This window comes from Corylus avellana, chromosome ca7 (assembly GCF_901000735.1).
Source record: "Corylus avellana chromosome ca7, CavTom2PMs-1.0".
NCBI classification, from domain to species: Eukaryota; Viridiplantae; Streptophyta; class Magnoliopsida; order Fagales; family Betulaceae; genus Corylus; species Corylus avellana.
Genome location: NC_081547.1, coordinates 3,947,846 through 3,968,536, shown reverse-complemented (window position 1 = coordinate 3,968,536; position 20,691 = coordinate 3,947,846). Strand labels below are relative to the sequence as shown.

The window sequence follows — 20,691 nt, the reverse complement described above, 5'->3', positions numbered from 1 at the left end:
GCCAGATGCCTCTGTTTTCCACTACATTTTAATGGAAAAATAAAAAATTTCGCATCCAAAGGTGACCTGATCATGAAAAAATCAGGATTACAACCAGTTTCTTGTAAATGCAGAAGAACTATGTTTAGAGGCTGCAAAGCAGTAAAAGGTGACCTGATGAACTCACCAAAATTCAAGTGTTTAAAGATAGAATTATTGAATTAGGGTTGAGTTTGGGGCAGGCAATTATATTTGACGAACAAGAAATCACCCAAGCTTGTTGCATGAGGCACTTGTTTGACTGTGGGTGCAGCTATATATACTTCCCACCACTCGAGATGCTCACAAGCACCCCAAATAATGAATCCAGAAGAACTTATGGAAAACGCACAAGTAGCTAGATAAGAATAGGACCGAGTTGGGTCATGGTCATTGACTCGTTATATATTTCCAGCGAACATATTTCTAAGAAGCGAGGTCGAAGCTTCTTGGAAACCAACCAAATTGCTCTCCCTCCACACATTTTCAGCGAAGATAATTATAGGAAGCGAAGTCGAAGCTTCTTGGAAACCAACCAAATTGATCTCTATAAAAAAAAATCATTGTAAAAGTCAATCAAGGCATGCATAGTAGAGAAAATGGCAGAAGTGATAGTAGGGATAACCCTGGAAGCGGCAGCCAAAAATCTTTTAGAAGCTGTAACAGAGGCCAAAGACAGAGCCGTTAGATTTGCAGCCTCGCTCGCAGACCTCGAAACCACAGTCAAACGTCTACTTCCCAAGATCACTAAGATCGAAGAGTTAAGCCAAGAGCTTGGAGAATTGCCAAAGGATGAAATCCAGAGGATGAAACAGTTGTTGGTTGAAGCGAAGCAGCTTGTTTCCAAGTGCTCGGAGGTAGCTTGCTGGAACTTCTGCAAAAGGGACAATTACTCCAAGAAGCTCCTTCAAGTGCGCGCTGCACTTCGTTGGCTCATCGAAGAGGAGTTTCCGGTTGCGCATTCAGAGGATCTTGTTCGGATCTTGCATGAGGTAAAGCGCATGAGTAGAAATTCTGTTTTCTGTTTTCTGTTTCACGTTCACATATTCCATCTGAGTAGAAATTCCGTCGGAATGGGTTTGGGTGATCAGAGCCAGAGAGATATTGGTAATATTAATGATAATGATGGTATTTCCAAAAGTGGCCGGACAAAGGTGTTGCCGCCTGACATGCCTGTGGTTTCTGGGTTCAAGAGGAGATGGATCGTTTCTCTTTTCGGTTTGATCCGTAGGTTTCCCTGCGAATGGCTGTAGTAGTTTCATTTTTGTGCCGCTAGCTGTTTCTATGGAAGAGACTCATGCTCAGAGCCACGAGTTTAATTTGTGTCTTATTAAAAATAATATAACTATTAAAATTACTATTAAGTTTATTGATTATTATTAAATTTTGATTATATAGAATGAGACTTATGTTCTGATACTCATAAGTCTCCATGACTAGACTCATCGGTCTAGTCATTGTGGGTCTCCATGGTTAGAGATATTTTTTTATTTTTTATAAAAAATTAATTGAATGACATAATTGTATTTTCATACTGGATATTTTATTGTCACGTGATTTTTTTTTTTTGTTAACAAGTTAACAAAAATGCTAATTAACGGACGGACAAAGTAAAAGTATTTGATAATGTGAGATATGATGGTCAATTATAAATTTTTTAAGTTATCGGAAAATTGGCGAGAGTAAATATAGTTTTTCCAATATAATTTGTCGTCGATTTGACTGAGAGGAAATGAACACCCTTTTTTTTAAAAAAAAAAAAAAAAAATTCTTATAGGAAATGAACACCCTTGATGCCGATGACTAATTATATTCTATGTTGGCAACGGTTTTAATTTAAAACAAAACAAAACAAAAGAACAAAAATACCAAAACACACATTTTCAAATATTTAACAAACAATTCACTTTTCAAAGCATGACGTTTTCCCAAAAAAAAAAAAAAAAAAAAAAACACCGAACACTACACACTTTTTAGAAAACAAATTCAGACCGAATTTTCTTTTAAATAGGATTAGAGAAGTACATACTTTTTAAATAGAATTTCCTTTAACTTTATTAATATTATTAAAAATGCATGTGCTTCACACATGTTTAAATAATATATGACACTTTTATGTATTAGGTTGGAGGAAAAATTTGTTCAAACTTCTTTTTAAAAAGCATGTGCTACATTTCCTACCATTCGAGATGCTCACAAGCAGAAGACATATAAAAAAAGCAAAGAGGCACTTAATTAATATTCACGCATTCTCTCTTATATGTGGGTTCAAACTCTTCTTAACAAGTGAGGTCTAACACACTCCTCCTCAACAAGCGAGACACAACATGTAAAATATTTAACTAAAATGAGAGTATTTATGGAGTCAGATTTTGAGTTCATAATCTTTCGGTCTAATACAATGTTAAATCACCGCTTATCACATAAGTTTAAACTTGTAGAAAATTGTGAATTTAATTATTTAATTAATATTCTAACATTCAAAATGTTAATTTTGTTGGGAATAATGGTCTCCTTACAAAACATGAAAGAATATCATAGATGGATTATGAGGTGTATTACATAGGACTGGTATGGAAGGATATTTTGGCCACAAAGGAGCTCTAGTAAGGCTAGTGCAACTACACAATTTTTATTCTGTTCTTTTTATTCCAGATTGAGGAGAAAGCAAGAAAAAAATAGCATTACATATAATTTCTTCAATCTAATATCATTATCTAAAAAATTTAAGCGGATAAGAAATAATGAATTTGATCATTTGTTTAATATTCTAACAAAAATACAACAATTGGTTCCCTCGATCTATTGGTGTAAACATTAAGGATGTCCAGGATTGGACAACTTCTAGCAGCCTCATGAAGCAGCAACAGGTCTAATAAAGAAAAAAAAGAAAAGAAAAGAGGGAATAATCAAAAATATCACAAACACCCGAAATAATGAATCCAGAAGAACTTGTGGAAAACGCACAGCTTATAGAAACACCATTCCACTTATCTTTCTGACATCATGCAGAAATGCCTCATGGATCGGTAGGTGCCTTGAATTACCAATAGTCTCCACATGAACAGCTTCCATCCTTGAAAGTATGGAACCGATTTGAATCCCTCACTATTATTTTTCTTTGAACAATCTTCGAAATAAATTTAATGGCAGTGTGGCAATCTACACAAGTTCTTAAATTCTTAAAAACCTTGATTGTCGTACCGGGTGGAGTTGAAATGATTCCAAATGCAACCGCAAGCTTCTCACTATGGTAGGAGAGATTTTGCTCCTTCTGCTCCTCCTCAACATCATGTAGCACAAAATTTGTGTCAGGGACATATCCTTCTTCCTTCATCCTCTTTGACAACTTCCCCAAAAAGATGTGTATTTCATCTGATTTTGGGTGGGATTTATCTCCCACTAAGAATACATTTACCTCTCTCTTGATCTCAATCCAACTCAAACCTGGCTTCTTTACCACTCCTTTGTTATCCATAGCCTTTCTAACCTTTGCCACCTCACTCCACATCCCAGAAGTAGCATAAATGTTGGCCAGAGTAATATACGTAGCTGGATTCTCAGGCTCTATCTCAAATAATGCTTCTGCAGCTCGCTTTGCCAGTTCAAGGTTTCCATGAATTCTACAACCACCAAGTAAGGAAGCCCACAAGTATTTATCGGGCTTCATGGGCATTTTATTAATAATATTCTCAGCTTCTCCAAATCGGCCAGCTCGGGCCAATAAATCAATGATACAAGCATAATGATCAGCTGTATGTGTTAACCCATGTTTTTCTTTTATTGAGTGGAAGTATTCAATTCCTTTATCCACAAATCCAGCATGGGTACAAGCAGAAAGAACCCCAACAAAAATAATGTGGTCAGGCTGAGTACCTGATTTGAGAAGCAACTCAAAAAACTTAAGCGCCTCATTCGGTTGACCATTCTGAGCATATCCAACAATTAGGGAAGTCCATGAAACTAAATCTGGTCGAGGCACCCCCTTAAACACCCTCTTTGCATTCTCAATATTCCCACACTTCGAATACATATGAACAAGAGCACTTGCTGCAAATGAAAAGGGATCAAACCCTATTCGAGTCATGTACCCATGTACCTGCTTGCCCAGGTCCTCTGCAGCATGATCAGCACAGGCATTTAAAACCCCAGCAAATGTAAACTCATTAGGTCTAATCCCCGATCTCATCAACTCCGAGAACAAAGCAAATCCCTCTTCCCTCCTCCCATCCTCAAAGTATCTACCAATCATTGCCGTCCATGAAACAACATCTCTGTCCACCATCTTGTCAAAAATGCGCCTAGCCTCCTCAATACTCCCACATTTCCCATACATATCTGATAAAGCACTCCAAACCACCTCATCTGAATCCAATCCGATTCTCATTATATAACCATGAATCTCCTTGCCAGTACGTAATGTTGGAATCGCTGCGGAGGCGGCAAGAGCACTAGATACCGTGAACTTGTTCGATTTTGAATTCTCATGTCTTAACATCATCCGGTACAATTCCAAAGCCTCTTTAGGCTGGTCATGGCGAGCATACCCTGAGATCATTGCAGTCCAAGAAAAATTATCTCTTTCGGGCATTTCATCAAACAATTTTCTCGACTCTCCAAGCTTCCCCATTTTTGCATACCCACTAATCATTGTATTCCAAGAACACAAATCTCTTTCACCCATTTCATCGAACAATTTTTGGGCATCCCCAAGACTCCCACATTTCACATACATATCCAGAAAACGATTACAAATGAAAACCCCGGGTACGAACCCGGAGGCTTTGGTATGAGCATGAACCTTTTTGCCCTCTTCAAAAGCACGATGCTGGAGACAGAGCTGTATGAGGTTTGAGTATACCGAAGCAGTGGGTCGGTCAATTTGGTCAAGCAACTGCACCGCTTCTCTTAAGCGCTTTTGTTCGCAGAGAATGTGTATGACTTCTTTGAAATTCTTGTTTTCGCATAACCTGGATATGAGAGAATCTTTGGTGTTGGACTTGAAGAAAGTTTTCTGAGAAAGAGGTTGTTTATTCAGCTGGGATTTCTGAGAGGAGTAAGCGAAAGCTCTCTTGGAGGATAACTGAGACAAAGAATGAGAAACTTTGAAATTCAGAAACTTCATTGTTGAGAGAGTAGCCGTAGCAAGCACAAGGAGCGGCGTACGGTCACATTTGCTCACGAAGCCCAAAAAAAAAAAAAAAAAAAACAAACAAACAAACATATTAAGCGGGCGAAAATTGAAACTGGGCTTTGAGAAAGTGGCATTTGTTAAGCAAATAAAAAACACGTCATTAAAAAAAATAAGTGCTTCTTTCTTACATGTTAAATAACACACGTCGTTGAAAGAAAATTTCTCTCGATTTCTTTAAGGATCAGGTACTCGGACTCTAAAAAAAACTTTATTAATGCTTTATTTGTGTTAAATTACTACTTCTTTCAAAAGTTTAAATTGATATAAAGAGGTAAATTTAACTTCACTTAATTATTAGTTTAACACTCTCCCTTACGTGGCCTAACACGTAGAATATTTAATTTAAATGGAGTGATATGACGAAATCAAGATTCGATCTTAGGATTTTTAACTTTGATACCATGTTAAACTATCAGTTATCTCAAAAGCTTACTTTAAGACAGTTAATAATTTAACAATATTTTAGTATATAAAGCTTAAGGTACACAATTTCAACATTCTAAACACCCTATCACTAATACTCTTATTATAGAGAGCTCTTCGTCTCTGTCCCTATTGACTCCACTGTCGAAGTTCTTTCGGTTCTCCAAGGCCGGAGGACTTCTAACTTCTTACCTTTTTGTTCCGTACACAACCGTACTCATCCCCGGCCGCTTTCAGATAGTTTTCATAGCTGAATGATTATTCGCTATCTGGCTTGAAAAGGTGGCCCGAAGCTTCCTCTCTCAGCAAGCAAGACGAGAGAAATAACAAATTGAAGAGATCAAGAAGAAAAAAAGATTTATTAGATTGGATTTAGTGTCAATTGAAACCATCGAAGGCACTAACTAACAAGCTGCCGGCCTTCAATAGGTAGTCATGCATGAAGATGTGAAGGAGATGTAAATCATATTCTTAGCCGTTTGCATGGGCCGGCTGAGCCTAGTTGTGTAGGTAACTGACCGAGGAGGAGGAAGCAGCTCTCTTCATAACTCATGTTTTGTCTTTACATCGACTCTGTATATTTAATCTTGACCGTTCATTTCCTTTATGACGGTTGATCTCCTTTGCGGGAGATGTCCTGTTATATTAATTTTACTACTGAAAGTCTGAAGCACGATCCCATGTTCGATATACCATTACCAGCCACTTCAACGACTTCATGTCTGACAGCTGGCAAGATTCGAGGAAGATTTCAGAGTTAACGCGATTACATATACAATATATATTGATTCTTCTTCCATCTAATGCCGTTGCTTCACTTCTACGCGGTATCAGAGTCGGAGCTTGGAGGTTCATGGCATGACATTAACATATATTTCTTATTACGTTGCAGAGTAAGGTATAAATCGATTGCCTTTGCTTCTTTTCTTCCCCATATATCTCTGATTACGTTTGTTTATATTTTCTAATTAGATTCCAAAGATGATGGATACAAGATCTTTTCCTTCCCTCTAATTATTTTCTACGGAGAAGCATATAATATTCTCTCTTTTCTTTTTCTTTTTTTTTTTTTGAGATTTATTTTGTTTTCATTTTCTGCTCTGTTACCCTCATCAGCGCCAAAAAAACAAATCGGGCTAGTTGAGTATTATTGTCATTGTTCTCTTGGCTTGGTTAACAAAGATATTGGGCACAAAATCTTTGGTTTCCTTTCTTTAATTATCACATATTGGAGCTTTTGGGTTTGTTGGCGAAGCAGAGAAATGGCAGATGCTGTTCTGGGAGCAGTACTTGGAGAGGCATTTTCGCAGTTGTTTGAAACAGTTAAGGATGTGATAAACAAAGCCCGTATGTTCGAATCCATTCTCACGCAGCTCCAATCCACGCTAGCTTCTTTGGTGCCATTGGTTGAAGAGATAAGACGGTTAAACAGAGAAGTGGGTCACCCAGAAGAGGAAATAAAGAGCTTGATCAAACATATGAAGAAGGGAACGAAGCTCGTTTCGAAGTGCTCGAAAATCAGTTGGTGGAACTACTGCATGAAATCCCAGTACGCGGGCAAACTCTCCGAGTTGGACGAGGACATTGGCAGGTTCTTTCAGGTTGATTTGCAGGCATGGAATGCCAGGAATGTGTTGGAGACTTTGGCGAGGGTGAATGCTATCGGTGAGAATATGAATTTGTTCGCGAGGAATGGTGGGATGTCATGCGCTGTTCCCGGACCCCCTGAATTTATTGTCGGGTTGGATGTGCATATGAAGCAGTTGAAGATGCTGCTGCTGAACGAGGAGGTGTCGGTGCTTGTCTTGACTGCTCCTGCAGGATGCGGGAAGACCACAATGGTGAAAATGCTTTGTCAGGATATGGATATTAAAGGTATTAAATAATTTTTTTTTTTTTTTTTTTTTTTATAAAAAAACGTATAGTACATTGGAATTACTGCCATAAAAGAGTAGCAAAAGAAAAGAAATGAAAAACAATTTTCATATCAACATAATTGGTGGAATTGTTGCAGAATTTGCTTATTTCTTACTATTTGTTGGGATTGGATTTCGGACTTCCTTTCCTATGACTTCCTGTGTGCAAATGTTATCAGACATGAAATGGGAATTTGGTGGCAGCTTTCTAACTACAATATTGTATTTGGATAGGCAAATTTAAGGAGAATATTTTTTTCTTCCCCGTCTCAAAAACCCCAAACCTGAAGGTCATTGTAGAAAGACTATTTCGTCATAAGAATAATCAGGTGCCTGCTGACTTTCAAAATGATGAAGATGCAATCAACCAGCTGGAGCAACTGCTGAAGCGAATTGAAGGTTCTATATTGTTGATCCTGGATGATGTCTGGTCTGGATCAGAATCCCTTATTGAGAAGTTTGAGTTTCATATGCCAAATTACAAGATTCTTGTGACTTCAAGAACTGCATTTCCGAGGTTTAGCTTTACATATAAGTTACAACCATTAAATGATAAAGATGCAATGACTCTTTTTTGTCACTCAGCAGCCCTGCAGGATGGAAACTCTTCGATTCCAGATCAAGATATCAAAAAGGTACTTTATCAGCCTATGATATATATATATATATGAAATATGCTTACTGTTATCTGTCATTCTACTTTTTGGGAAATGTATGTATATGAGTGAAAAATAATACATGATACCATAGCTACCTTCCAAAACCGTGTTTGAATAATGCTTGCTTGTTTTGTTTCTTATACACCATTTGTCCCCACAACATAAGTGAATGAAGAAAAAGTATTATTCAAACATGGTTTGTAAATATGACAACATGGTGGCCTTCATTTGCAGATACTGAAGGTCTGTGGGGGGTTTCCTCTGGCCCTTAAAGTGATTGGAAGATCACTCTGTGGGCAGTCAGCAGAGGCCTGCCACAGTTGGGTGAAGAAATGGACTAGTGGTCGTTCTTCTATCCTTGATTCTGACAGCGATCTGCTTATTTGTCTCCAAAAGAGCCTAGATTTATTGGATGATGAGGTCATCAAGAAGTGTTTCCTGGATCTCGGTTTGTTTCCGGAAGACCAAAGGATCCCTGTTGCTGCCCTCATTGATATGTGGGCAGAATTATACGAACTAGATGAAGGTGGCATTGATGCCATTGCTAACCTACATGAAATCACTAGCCGGAATCTGGCTAGTCTTGTGGTCACAAGGTATTCCGGCTTTTTATTTGTATCATGTGATTTTCATGTGGAAAGCCAATTACTAGAAAGAAGGAAAGTTATACTGGCTAGATTAACTAATGGAGGATTTCCACTATTATCTTTACCTTCATTGTGTTGATCATTTCTTTTACCTGTGTTATAAAAGTCTTCATTTTGATGCATAAGTCAAGGAAATAAATTTCATGTGAAGACTAAAGAATATGAAATCTCTTCATAACATCTAATTTTTGCTCATTTTCCAGGAAAGTTGCGAGTGATGTTGGTAGCTACTACAGTGAAGACTTTGTCTTACAACATGATCTTCTTAGAGAGCTAGCTATCCATCAGAGCAACCAGGAGCCAATAGAACAAACGAAAAGACTAATTATTAACATAACTGGAAACAATCTTCCCAAGTGGTGGACAGAACAGAAGCGGCAACCTATCAGTGCACACCTCATGTCTATCTCAACTGGTCAGTTCATCTTTCTCACTTTCAAAAAGCCTCACACACACATGCTGTGATCAATAAAATAGTATTTGGTTCCTTGTCACAATGTGTAGGATATTGTTTGCAGATGAAATGTTCTCGTCAAGTTGGTGCAATATCGAACCATCCGAAGTTGAGGTTCTAGTTCTGAATTTACAAACAAAGAATTACACATTACCAGAGTTTGTGGAGAAAATGGATAAATTAAAAGTTCTAATTGTCACGAATTATGGTTTCTTTCATGCTGAGTTGGGTAATTTTCAGCTGCTTGAGTCTGCTCCCTATCTAAAGAAAATCCGACTAGAGAAGGTTTCAATTCCTTCCCTGTGCAAGGTCCCAATACGATTGAGGAGTTTAAAGAAGATATCCTTGTTTATGTGTAATATTGGTCAGGCTTTTGGGAACTGTACTATCCAAGTTTCAAATGCATTGCCAAATCTAATGGAGATAAACATGGACTATTGCAATGATCTTGTTGAATTGCCTGCTGGGTTGTGTGATATTGTCTGCCTTAAAAAACTGAGCATCACCAATTGTCATAAGTTGTCAGCACTGCCGCAAGGGATTGGAAAGTTGAGGAATTTAGAATTGCTAAGGCTTAGGTCCTGTACTGATTTGTGGGAATTGCCAGAATCAATCAGAAGCCTCCATGAGCTGAGCATTCTTGACATATCTGACTGCATAAGCATGACCAAGTTGCCAAAAACCATTGGTGGGTTGAGTAAATTGAAAGAGCTCCACTTGAAAGGGTGCATGAGAATATTGCGTAGTCAGCTCCCGGCATCAATCTTGGATCTTGAGCAATTGAAGCTTGTAATATGTGACGCAGAAGGGGTCAAGTTGTGGGACCCTATCAAGGAGTTACACACCGGTCTAGAAATAAAGGTGGCTGAAAAAGATATCAACTTGAATTGGCTTCCCATACATGATTTCTAACAACTGTTTTTGTTTGGAAAATGCGGAAGGCAGAATAAAGTATAGCATTCTCTTCCAATCTTTCTTTACTTCTTGTTCCGAAAAGAGAATGAAATTTAAGTGGATTAGTACACCCAACAAAAAAACAAAAAAAGGCTAAATTTGAGGGATTGTGATATACCTTGGAAAAGGATAAGTCAATAAATATTTCATAAATTTCATTCCAAGGGCCTCAAGCATTGAATGGCTAGTAATTTCAGTCCTATGTCATTTCCATGATTTCTAAATTTCATTGCGAAATGCATTCATTTTGAAATTTAGGGAGCCAAAAAAAAAATGTAATTACTTTTTGACCCCATGAACTATAACGCTTTGACACTTTTCTCCCATGAACTACAATGTCTTGACATTTTTTTTCCATGAACTACCAACTATGACACCTGACCCCATCAAACTATCATCTTAAGACAAAAAGTCTCCTTCTGTCAATCAAAGAGATTAAAATTGACGGTCAACGGTCATGTGCAAGTCATGTGTCATTTGAAGTTTTTTTCTTCTACTTTTGCACTTTAGATCGAGAAAATGACGCTTTTACTTTTCTAAATTCTAATCCAACACATGAAAATAATTTAAAATGAGAGCAAAAGTAGAAGAAAAAAAAATTAAAATGGCACGTGACTTGCATATGACCGTTGATCATAAATTTTAACCCCTTTGACTGACGACAGTGGGCTTTTTGTAATAAGATAGTAGTTTGATAAGGTCAGATACATAGTTAGTTGTTCATGCAAAAAAAGTGCCAAGGTGCTGTTGTTCATAGGGCAAAAAGTAATTGCCCAAAAAAACAAAGAAATGCAACTTTTTTAATTTGAGTCAAATAGCAAGAAATATTTTGAACATCAATTTTAAATTAAAAGTTGGAATTTTTTTTTTAAAATAATTTTCAACGAAGTATTTCACATTAAACAACACAAGCTAAGTTAGAAGCTTAAAAAATGTGGATATTTATGATAAGGATTATATGAGATGACTTGTAGTCAATGCACTTCGGAAACATCGGGGTTCAGGGACGATTGTGTCTCAAATTGCATAAGTTTGACTCGTTGAGCCTTCTGTCCGGTTTCCTCGTCTGGACAAGGAAAGTGTGAAGAAATGGAAGAATTTTGTCTCAAGCCGCTTTCCACTTCTATATTTCTTGTGGGCAATGGGCATAGTTGAGTAGACTGGTGTCTAGCTTTTGGGTTTCTTGGCGAAGCAAACAAATGGCAGACGCTGCTGTGGGAGCACTGCTTGGAGAGGCATTTTCACAGTTGTTTGCAAGAGTTGAGGATGGGGTAAACAAAACCCGTATGTTCGAATCCATTCTCAAACGCCTCCGATCGAGGCTAGGTACTCTGAAGCCGTTGGTTGAGCAGATAAGCCGTTTAAACAGAGAAGTGGGTCACTCAGAAGAGGAAACAAAGGGCTTGATCGAACAAATGAAGAAGGGAGCGAAGCTCGTTTCGAAGTGCTCGAAAATCCGTTGGTGGAACTACTGCATGAAATCCCAGTACGCGGACAAACTCTGCGAGTTGGACGAGGAAATTGGCAGGTTCTTTCAGTTTGATTTGCCGGCATCGACTGCGAGGAATGTGTTGGAGACTTTGGTGAGGGTGAATACTATCGGTGAGAATATGAAATTGGTGGTGAGGAATGATTGGGTGTCATGCGCTGTTCCCCGACCCCCTGAATTTGTTGTCGGGTTGGATGTGCATATGAAGCAGTTGAAGATGCTGCTGCTGAAGGAGGAGGTGTCGATGCTTGTATTGACTGCTCCTGGGGGATGCGGGAAGACCACGTTGGTGAAAATGCTTTGCAAGGATAAGGAAATTAAAGGTAGTTCATCAGTCATCACAAATTCTATTATTTTTTGTATAATTTTACTTCAAGTGCTTTAGAAATATTATTTCACTCTCTTAACTAGGATGTGGATCCTTTTAGAGAGTAAACCCTTTGGTTTTGCCAAAAGCAAATTACAAAGAATGTTATATTTTTGGCTTTGACTGAAATGAATGGGATTGCATTCGCTCTGAGGATTAGGTAAAACATTGGTAGGCTATTGCTAATTCAGGTTCATTCTTTTGATTTGCTCTTTCAACAGTCATTTTAGTGTTTTTTCAAAAATGTATTACATTGGAATTACTGTCATAGAAGAGAAGCAAAATAAATGAAAGGAAAAAAGCAATTTTCGTATCTACACAATTGGTGGCATTGTTTCAGAATTTGCTTATTTCTTACTCTTTGTTGGAATTGGGTTTCGGACTACCTTTCTTATTACTTTGCTGTTTTATAAATCCTGTGTGCAAATGTTATCAGACATGAAATGGGATTTTGATGGCAGCTTTCTAACTACATTGTATTTGGATAGACATATTTAAGGAGAACATTTTCTTCGTCACCGTCTCAGAAACTCCAAACCTGAAGGTCATTGTAGATAAACTATTTCAACATAAGGGTTCTCAGGTGTCTGGGTTTCAAACTGAAGAAGAAGCAATCAACCAGCTGGAGCTACTGCTGAATCAAATTGAAGGTTCTAAATTGTTGATTCTGGATGATGTCTGGCCTGGATCAGAATTCCATCCTGAGAAGTTTAAGTTTCATATGCCAAATTACAAGATTCTTATGACTTCAAGAGATGCATTTCCAAGATTTTGCTTTACATATAAATTACAACCATTAAATGATAAAGATGCAATGACTCTTTTTCGCCACTCAGCATCCCTGCAGGATGGAAGCTCTTTGATTCGAGATAAAGATATCAAAAAGGTACTTTGTCAGCCTATGATATATATGTATGAAATACATTTAATGTTATCTGTCATCATAAAAAATACATGATGTCATTGCTTGTTTTAATAAGTACATAATACCATGGCTACCTGCCAAAATCATGTTTGCATACTTATGCATGGATTTATGCTTGCTTGTTTTGTTTCTTATATACCATTTGTCCCCAAAACATAAGTGAATAAAGAAACAGTAGACATACAAAACCATGTTGTCATATTTACAAACTATTGATGTGGTTTAGATAACTAGAACCTTGGCCGATATTACCCCTGCAACCTCTAATCAATAACTGATTTTATTTGGGGGCCTTCATTTGCAGGTACTGAAGGTCTGCGGGGGGTTCCCTCTGGCCCTTGAAGTGATTGGAAGATCACTCTGTGGGAAGTCAGCAGAGGTCTGGCATAGTTGGGTGAAGAAATGGTCTACTGGTCGTTCTATCCTTAATTCTAACAGACGTTTGCTTGATTGTCTCCAAAAGAGCCTAGATTTCTTGGATGATGAGGTCATCAAGAAGTGTTTCCTGGACCTAGGATTGTTTCCGGAAGACCAAAGGATCCCTGTTGCTGCCCTCATTGACATGTGGGCAGAATTATACGAACTAGATGAAGATGGCATTGATGCCGTTGCTAACCTACATGAACTCACTAGCCGGAATCTGGCTAGTCTTGTGGTGGCAAGGTATACTGGCTTTTTATTTGTATCATGTGATTTTCTTGTAGGCTGTTCTCATGTATTCACCGGTATTTGCTAGTTGTAATATGTTGTGACTGCTGTATACATGCCCAAAATATTCTAATGTCTTACAGCTTGATGAACTTCAAATTGTAGTTGACAATATATTATATCTTATTTGACCTGCTGATTGTCAAAGTAGTATTTTTTGTACTAGCCTAGGATCTCCATGTGGAAAGCCAATTACTAGAGAGAAGGAAAGTTATACTAGCTAGAACTAATGGAGGATTTCCACTATGATCTTTACCTTTATGCAGCTCGTCTCATAGATGCTTGAGTTTGATTATCTTAAAAACACACATTCATTGTCTTGATTTCTTTTACCTATGTTATAGAAGTCTTCATTTTGATGCATAGTCATGGAAATAAATTTCATATGTGAAGACTAAAGAATTTGAATCTCTTCAAAGCATCTATTTTTTTGCTCATTTTCCAGGAAAGATACAAGTGATCATCTTCGTAAATACTACAGTGAAGACTTTGTCTTACAACATGATCTTCTTAGAGAGCTAGCTGTCCATCAGAGCAGCCAGGAGCCAATAGAACAAACGAAAAGACTAATTATTGACATAAGAGGAAACAATCTTCCCAACTGGTGGATGGAGAAGCGGCAACCTATCGGCGCACACCTCTTGTCTATCTCAACTGGTCAGTTCATCTTTCTCACTTTCAAACAGCCCCACACACGTCCTTACACATGCTGTGACCTATAAAATAGCATTTGGTACCCTGTCACACCATGTTGGGTATTGTTTGCAGATGAAATGTTCTCATCAAGTTGGTGCAATATCGAACCATCCGCAGTTGAGGTTCTAGTTCTGAATTTTCAAACAAAGAATTACAAGTTACCCGAGTTTGTGGAGAAAATGTATAAATTAAAGGTTCTGATTGTCACGAATTATGGTTTCTTTCATGCTGAGTTAGGTAATTTTCAGTTACTTGAGTCTGTACCCTATCTAGAGAAAATCAGATTAGAGAAGGTTTCAATTCCTTCCCTTTGCAAGGACCCAATACAATTGAGAAGTTTGAAGAAGATATCCTTGTTTATGTGTAATATAGGTCAGGCTTTTAAGAACTGTACTATCCAGGTTTCAGATGCATTGCCAAATCTAATGGAGATAAACATGGACTATTGTAATGATCTTGTTGAATTGCCTGTTGGGCTTTGTGATATTGTTTGTCTTAAGAAACTTAGCATCACCAATTGCCATAAGCTGTCTGCACTGCCTGAAGAGATAGGAAAGCTGGAAAATTTGGAAGTGCTAAGGCTGAAGTCCTGTACTGATTTGCCAGAGTTGCCAGAGTCAATCAGAAGCCTTCATAAGTTAAGCATTCTTGACATATCTGACTGCCTAAGCATTAGGAAGTTGCCAAAACACATTGGTGAGTTGCATAATTTGAAGAAGCTCCACATGGAAGGGTGCTTGAGATTGCGTAATCATTTTCCACCATCGACTTGGGATCTTGATCAGTTAGAGCTTGTGACATGTGATGAAGAGAGGGCCAAGTTATGGGAGCCTGTCAAGGACTTCCTGACCAATCTACAGGTAGAGGTGGTTGGAAAAGATAACAACTTGAATTGGCTTCCCCTACAAGATTTCTGAGAACTGTTTTTGTTTGGAAAATGCGGAAGGTATGATAAAGTATCTGTAGAATGGTGTAATCTGTAGAACATGATATAATTGTTGATGAGATTTAATGAGTTTCTGCAGAATATAATGGAAAATTCTGCAGAAGGTTATTAGAGATATTTGTTGTTCTGGTTGTGTGGTTGTTTGGGGAATTGTGGTGATAGTGATCTAATTGGTCTTGCTACTATCTGATGGAGAGTTGGAAGAGTTAAGAATGGAATGGTAACGTTGTTTGAGATTCAATGATTTCTGGAGTTAAAATAAATTTCTGCAGAAGATTGGAAAAGACAACTGATGGATGCATATTACTGCTAGTTGCCAGATTTTTGTTTCTATGACTGTTTTCTGTTGCTGGTTGTACAAACTACGAAGTGCATGTATGGCTGTATAGGGGCTTGTTGGGATAGTGTTTGTTACCATCTGAGGTCTCTTTGTGTTTCAACTGCTATGCTGAAGAGTTGTAATTGCTTGTTTTGTTAATGGAAAGCTTATTTATTAAAAGAATAAGAAGGCAGGATTAAGTATAGCATTCTCTTCCACTCTTAATTCTTTTACTTTTTGTTGTGAAAAGAGAATGAAACTGAAGTGGATTAGTACACCCAAAAATAATAGGCTAAATTTGAGGAATTGCAGTATAGATATCATGATATACCTTGAAAAGGATAAGTCAATAAATATTTCATAAATTTCATTCAAAACATGCCCTATTATAACACATGAAGTGCAAATGATTGACTCTCTTATGCATTTAACAAAGAAAATTATGGTTTTAGCTCTGAAAAATTCATCAATTTGATGCCACTTACAGATAATATGTGAGAATTAGATGCAGTTTGTAAGGGACGCAGGCATTGAATGGCTAGTAATTTCAGTCCTATGTCAACTCCATAATTTCTAAATTTCATTATAATTCCTTGGTTCCTTAAAAAAAATGAAAGAATAAAAGGACTCAAACTGCTGTCACCAATGCTTGGCCCTCTACCTCTGCCTTCCATGGATGCTTGCTCCAAATTTTTACCATGTTAGTGTGAATTTGAATGAAATCCATTCATTTTGTCGTAAAAATGAACAAGAATGTGGGTTTTTACATTAAACAACACAAGCTAAGTTACCACCATGGTGGTAGTTGAGTTGGTAAAACAGCAGAGGTTAAGTCCCCTCCTTTCTTACTAGTGGTGAGGTTGTGGTGACAAACTTGTATTTCTAGGCAGTAGTTATGGTTCAAACCGAACATTTTACAGCAGGTGGAAATCCCGGTGATCACGCCCAAAGAGAAAAATTACACTGGTTGCTCATTCCATCCTTAAAAAAACAAAAAAACAAAGAAAAGCTAAGCTAAGTCAGAATCTTAAGAAACGTGGATATGTATGAAAATTATTATTAAAAAAATAAAAAAAAGATTCCTAGTTTTTGCGTTTAGAAAAAGTATTTGAATATGATATAAAACTGAGAATTTTTTTTTTTTTTTTTGGTTTTAAAAATTATAAGGTATTTCAAAAACAGTTGACAAACGACAACATGAAACGACCCCGCATCCTCGTACGACGGTTAGTAGGTACTCAAGCGTCCAGGGTCAACGGCGTTACGATTTATAGTCGAAGGCAATAAAACTCGGAAACTTCGGGGGTTAATTCGATGACAATTACTTGCATGATCATTTATCGATTCCATAGGACGAAGTTGCATCTATTCTTCTTTTTCTTTATCTCCAATTGCTTCAAGTTTTGGGTCTTCTTTCCCGTTTCCTCATCAGCACAAGGAAACTGTGAAGAAAAGGAAGAATTTGGGTTTCCCACTTCTTTTTCTTGGGTACAAATTAAATCTTTGGTTTTCGAGTAGTGGAGCTTTTGGGTTAGTTGTCGAAGCGAAGTTATGGCATCCGCATCACTTGTTGGAGGGGCTGCTCTTGGACCAGCATTTGAAAAGGTGTTTTCGATTTTGTACGAAACGGTTAAGGATGTGATAACCACAACCTGCATGTTCGAATCCATCCTCGAACGCCTCAAATCCACGATAGATGTTTTGGAGCCGTTGGTCAACGAGATACGACGGTCGAACAGAGAATTGGATCGCCCAGAAGAGGTCATAAAGGGGTTGATCGAAAAGATGGAAGAGGGCGAGAAGCTCGTGAGGGATTACTCGAAGCTCCCCTGGTGGAAATACCTCATGAGATACCGTTATGCGAAGAAACTCAGCAAGTTGGAGGACGCGCTTTGCTTGTTCTTTGGTCTTGAACTTCCAGTCTTGAATACGAGGAATGTGTTGGAAACCTTGAAGGGGGTGAATGATATTCGTGCGCGAATGAATTTGGTCGGCCTGAATGGTGGGCTGTTGTGTGCAATTCCTGCACCCCCTGATTTTCCTGTTGGGTTGGATTTTCCTTTGAAGGAGTTGAAGTTGCAGCTGCTGAAAGATGAGGTGTCGATGCTTGTCTTGACTGCCCCCGGAGGATGCGGGAAGACCACATTGGTGAAAATGCTTTGTCACGATAAGCAGATTAAAGGTACTTCATCTCAATTCCCTTTTCTTTTCTTTTTTCTCTTTTTTATTTTTTATTTTTTGAGTATAATTTTACTTGTTACTGTGCATAATAACAATCAATAATATGAAATCGAAAAGAGAGGAATGAATAGAAAATCAAGGTACAGATTTACGTGGTTCAACAATGTGCGTATATCTACAGAGAGTGCAGTTGTATTTTTCTATTAATGATAGGAAAACCCTAATTGTACGGACTTATTTTAAAAATTTCCAAAGTAACCTGTACTGTCCGTCTACTTGGCCAATCACCGGTGTTCTAATATGAACCAATAGTTCCAACAATTTGCATATTCTTTAAAATCTAGGGTTGCATTCTTTAAAGAGGAAAGGTAATTCTCGTATCTTCTTGATTGCTGGGACTGGGTTTGGGAATTCTGTTCATATATAACTTCGCCATTATGTATGTTTCTGTGTAAAAATATTATAGGACATGAAAATTAATCGTGGTGGCAGCATGCTAAGTTCTAACTTAACCCTTTTTATGGATAGGCATATTTAAGGACAATAATATTTTCTTTGTCCCCGTTTCAAACACTCCCAACCTGAAGGTCATTGTACAAAAGCTATTTCGTCATAAGGTTGATCAGGTGCCAGAGTTTTTCAGTGATGAAGACGCAATCAACCAGCTTGAGCACCTGCTCAATCAAATTGGACAAAATCATAGTACCTTTTTACCCACTCCAGCTCCCCAAAATAATCCTATATTGTTGATCCTGGATGATGTCTGGTCTGGATCAGAATCCCTTCTTGAGAAGTTTGCTTTTCGTATACCTAACTACAAGATTCTAGTGACTTCAAGAACTTCATTTCCAAGATTTAGCTTCACATACAAGTTAAAACCATTAAATGATGAAGATGCAATGGTTCTCTTTCGTCACTCAGCAACCCCGCAAGATGGGAGCTCTTACATTCCTGGTGGAGATACTGTCAAAATGGTACTTTTTCAATCTGCAATATGCATGCATGATATTTGTACTTAGTATATTGTTTGTAATTTTGCTTTTGGGTTTAGTGAGTGAAGAAATATGAATTACCCCTTCTTGTCTTGATAAGTAAAGTGCATAATACCATCTACCTATCAAAATCTAAGCTTGCATTTATGCTTCTTGCTTCTTGCTTCTTTTTTTATACACCAATTGTCCCCAAAACATGAGTATAAAAGGAAAAAGTGGGCATACAAAGCATGTGGTTTAGATAAACCTTTGACCAATATTACCCCTGCAACCTCCAGAATGAGTAATTTTATTTGGTGGCCTTGAATTGCAGATATTGAAATTTTGTGGGGGGTTCCCACTGGCCCTTAAAGTGATTGGCAGCTCACTCTGTGGGAAGCCTGAAGGGGTCTGGCGCAGTAGAGTTATGGAATGGTCTAATAGTGATCATTCTTTTCTTTCTTCTAGTACTAGTAGTGATCTGCTTGTTTGTCTCCAAAGAAGCCTAGATTTCAAAGATGATGAGATCATCATCAAGAAGTGTTTCCTGGACCTAGGTTCGTTTCCTGAAGACCAAAGGATCCCCGTCGCTGTCTTAATTGATATGTGGTCAGAATTACATGAACTAGATGAAGATGGTATCCATGCCATTGCCAACCTACATGAAATCGCCATCCGGAATCTGGCCAATCTTGTGGTCACAAGGTACACTGGCTTTATATTTGTATCATGTGATTTTCCTTTCCTGTATGCTGATTTGTTCATGTGTTCAATGCTAGTTTCTAGATTTAATATGTCACTCATCTGACATGTTAATAGCCAAAGTACTATTTGTCATTCTAGCCTATGGATCTCCATGTGGAAGGTGATTTACGAGGAAAAGTTATACCAACTGGAACTAATGGACAATTTCCACTATGTTCTTTACCTCATGTGCAGTTTGTCTCATAGATGCTTGACTTCGATTTCCTTAAAACACAAAATTCATAGTGTCGTCTTCTCTCACCAATTTTATTAGTCTTCATTGATTGGAGAGTCATGGAACTTGTATTTTCTTGTGTGAAGAGTGAAGAACTTGAATCTCTTCTAAGCATCTATTTTTGCTCATATTACCAGGAAGAATGTTAGTGCAGTTGACAACTGTGAAGACTTTGTCTTGCAACACGATCTTCTTAGAGAGCTAGCTATCCATCAGAGCAGCCTGGAGCCAATAGAACAAAGGAAAAGACTGATTATGGACATAAGTGGAAACAATCTTCCCAAGTGGTGGACGGAACAGAGGCAACAACCTATCAACGCCCAGCTCTTGTCTATCTCAACTGGTTGGTTCATCTTTACACTCTCATGCACCCTCTCACACATACTTACACAAGTTGTGACCTATAGAATATTTGGTACCCTATCACATCATAAAGGATGTCGTTTGCAGATGACGTGTTCTCATCAAGTTGGTGCAACATTCAACCACCTAAAGTTGAGGTTTTAGTTCTGAATTTTCAAACAAAGAATTACATGTTACCCGAGTTTGTGGACAAAATGAATATACTAAAGGTTCTGGTTGTTACAAATTATGGTTTCTTTCCTGCTGAATTAGGTAATTTTCAGATACTTAAGTCTGTTCCCTCTCTAAAAAAAATCAGATTAGAGAAGATTTCAATTCCTTCCCTTTGCAAGGCCCCAGTGCGATTTACGAGTTTGAAAAAGATATCCCTATTTATGTGTAATATTGGTCAGGCTTTTAGAAATTATACTATCCAGGTTTCAGATATATTTCCAAAACTATTAGAGATAAACATTGATTATTGTAAGGATCTGGTTGAAGTG

The 20,691-nt window shown here is 37.8% G+C and overlaps 5 protein-coding genes across 5 annotated transcripts in view; 4 read left to right on the top strand and 1 right to left on the bottom strand.

The window, feature by feature from the left end:
* Positions 1-617: 617 nt before the first annotated feature.
* Positions 618-1,319, top strand: LOC132186559 (uncharacterized). Its single transcript, XM_059600536.1, has one exon. The coding sequence runs from the start codon at positions 618-620 to the stop codon at positions 1,269-1,271; it is 654 nt and encodes a 217-aa protein (XP_059456519.1). The 3' UTR covers positions 1,272-1,319.
* Positions 1,320-2,746: 1,427 nt separating this feature from the next.
* On the bottom strand, positions 2,747-5,189 carry LOC132187660 (pentatricopeptide repeat-containing protein At4g37170). The gene has a single exon (XM_059602049.1). It carries the CDS (start codon positions 5,141-5,143, stop codon positions 3,062-3,064), a length of 2,082 nt encoding a protein of 693 aa, XP_059458032.1. The 5' UTR covers positions 5,144-5,189; the 3' UTR covers positions 2,747-3,061.
* Positions 5,190-6,818: 1,629 nt separating this feature from the next.
* Positions 6,819-10,335, top strand: LOC132188459 (probable disease resistance protein At5g66900). Its single transcript, XM_059602913.1, has 5 exons — positions 6,819-7,510; positions 7,786-8,186; positions 8,445-8,806; positions 9,061-9,272; positions 9,376-10,335. Exons 1-5 carry the CDS (start codon positions 6,898-6,900, stop codon positions 10,221-10,223), a joined length of 2,436 nt encoding a protein of 811 aa, XP_059458896.1. The 5' UTR covers positions 6,819-6,897; the 3' UTR covers positions 10,224-10,335.
* A 903-nt stretch (positions 10,336-11,238) lies between these two features.
* Positions 11,239-15,923, top strand: LOC132186341 (probable disease resistance protein At5g66900). The gene is made up of 5 exons (XM_059600267.1): positions 11,239-12,077; positions 12,610-13,007; positions 13,351-13,709; positions 14,200-14,411; positions 14,523-15,923. The coding sequence occupies exons 1-5, from the start codon at positions 11,465-11,467 to the stop codon at positions 15,365-15,367; spliced, it is 2,427 nt and encodes an 808-aa protein (XP_059456250.1). The 5' UTR covers positions 11,239-11,464; the 3' UTR covers positions 15,368-15,923.
* A 1,134-nt stretch (positions 15,924-17,057) lies between these two features.
* Positions 17,058-20,691, top strand: part of LOC132186558 (probable disease resistance protein At5g66900) — a 6,781-nt gene continuing 3,147 nt past the window's right edge. The window contains exons 1-5 of the mRNA XM_059600535.1: positions 17,058-17,897; positions 18,425-18,870; positions 19,202-19,572; positions 19,984-20,189; positions 20,297-20,688. Coding sequence (XP_059456518.1) covers positions 17,267-17,897; positions 18,425-18,870; positions 19,202-19,572; positions 19,984-20,189; positions 20,297-20,688 — 2,046 coding nt within the window. The 5' untranslated portion in view covers positions 17,058-17,266. The remainder of the gene's footprint in view (positions 17,898-18,424; positions 18,871-19,201; positions 19,573-19,983; positions 20,190-20,296; positions 20,689-20,691) is intronic.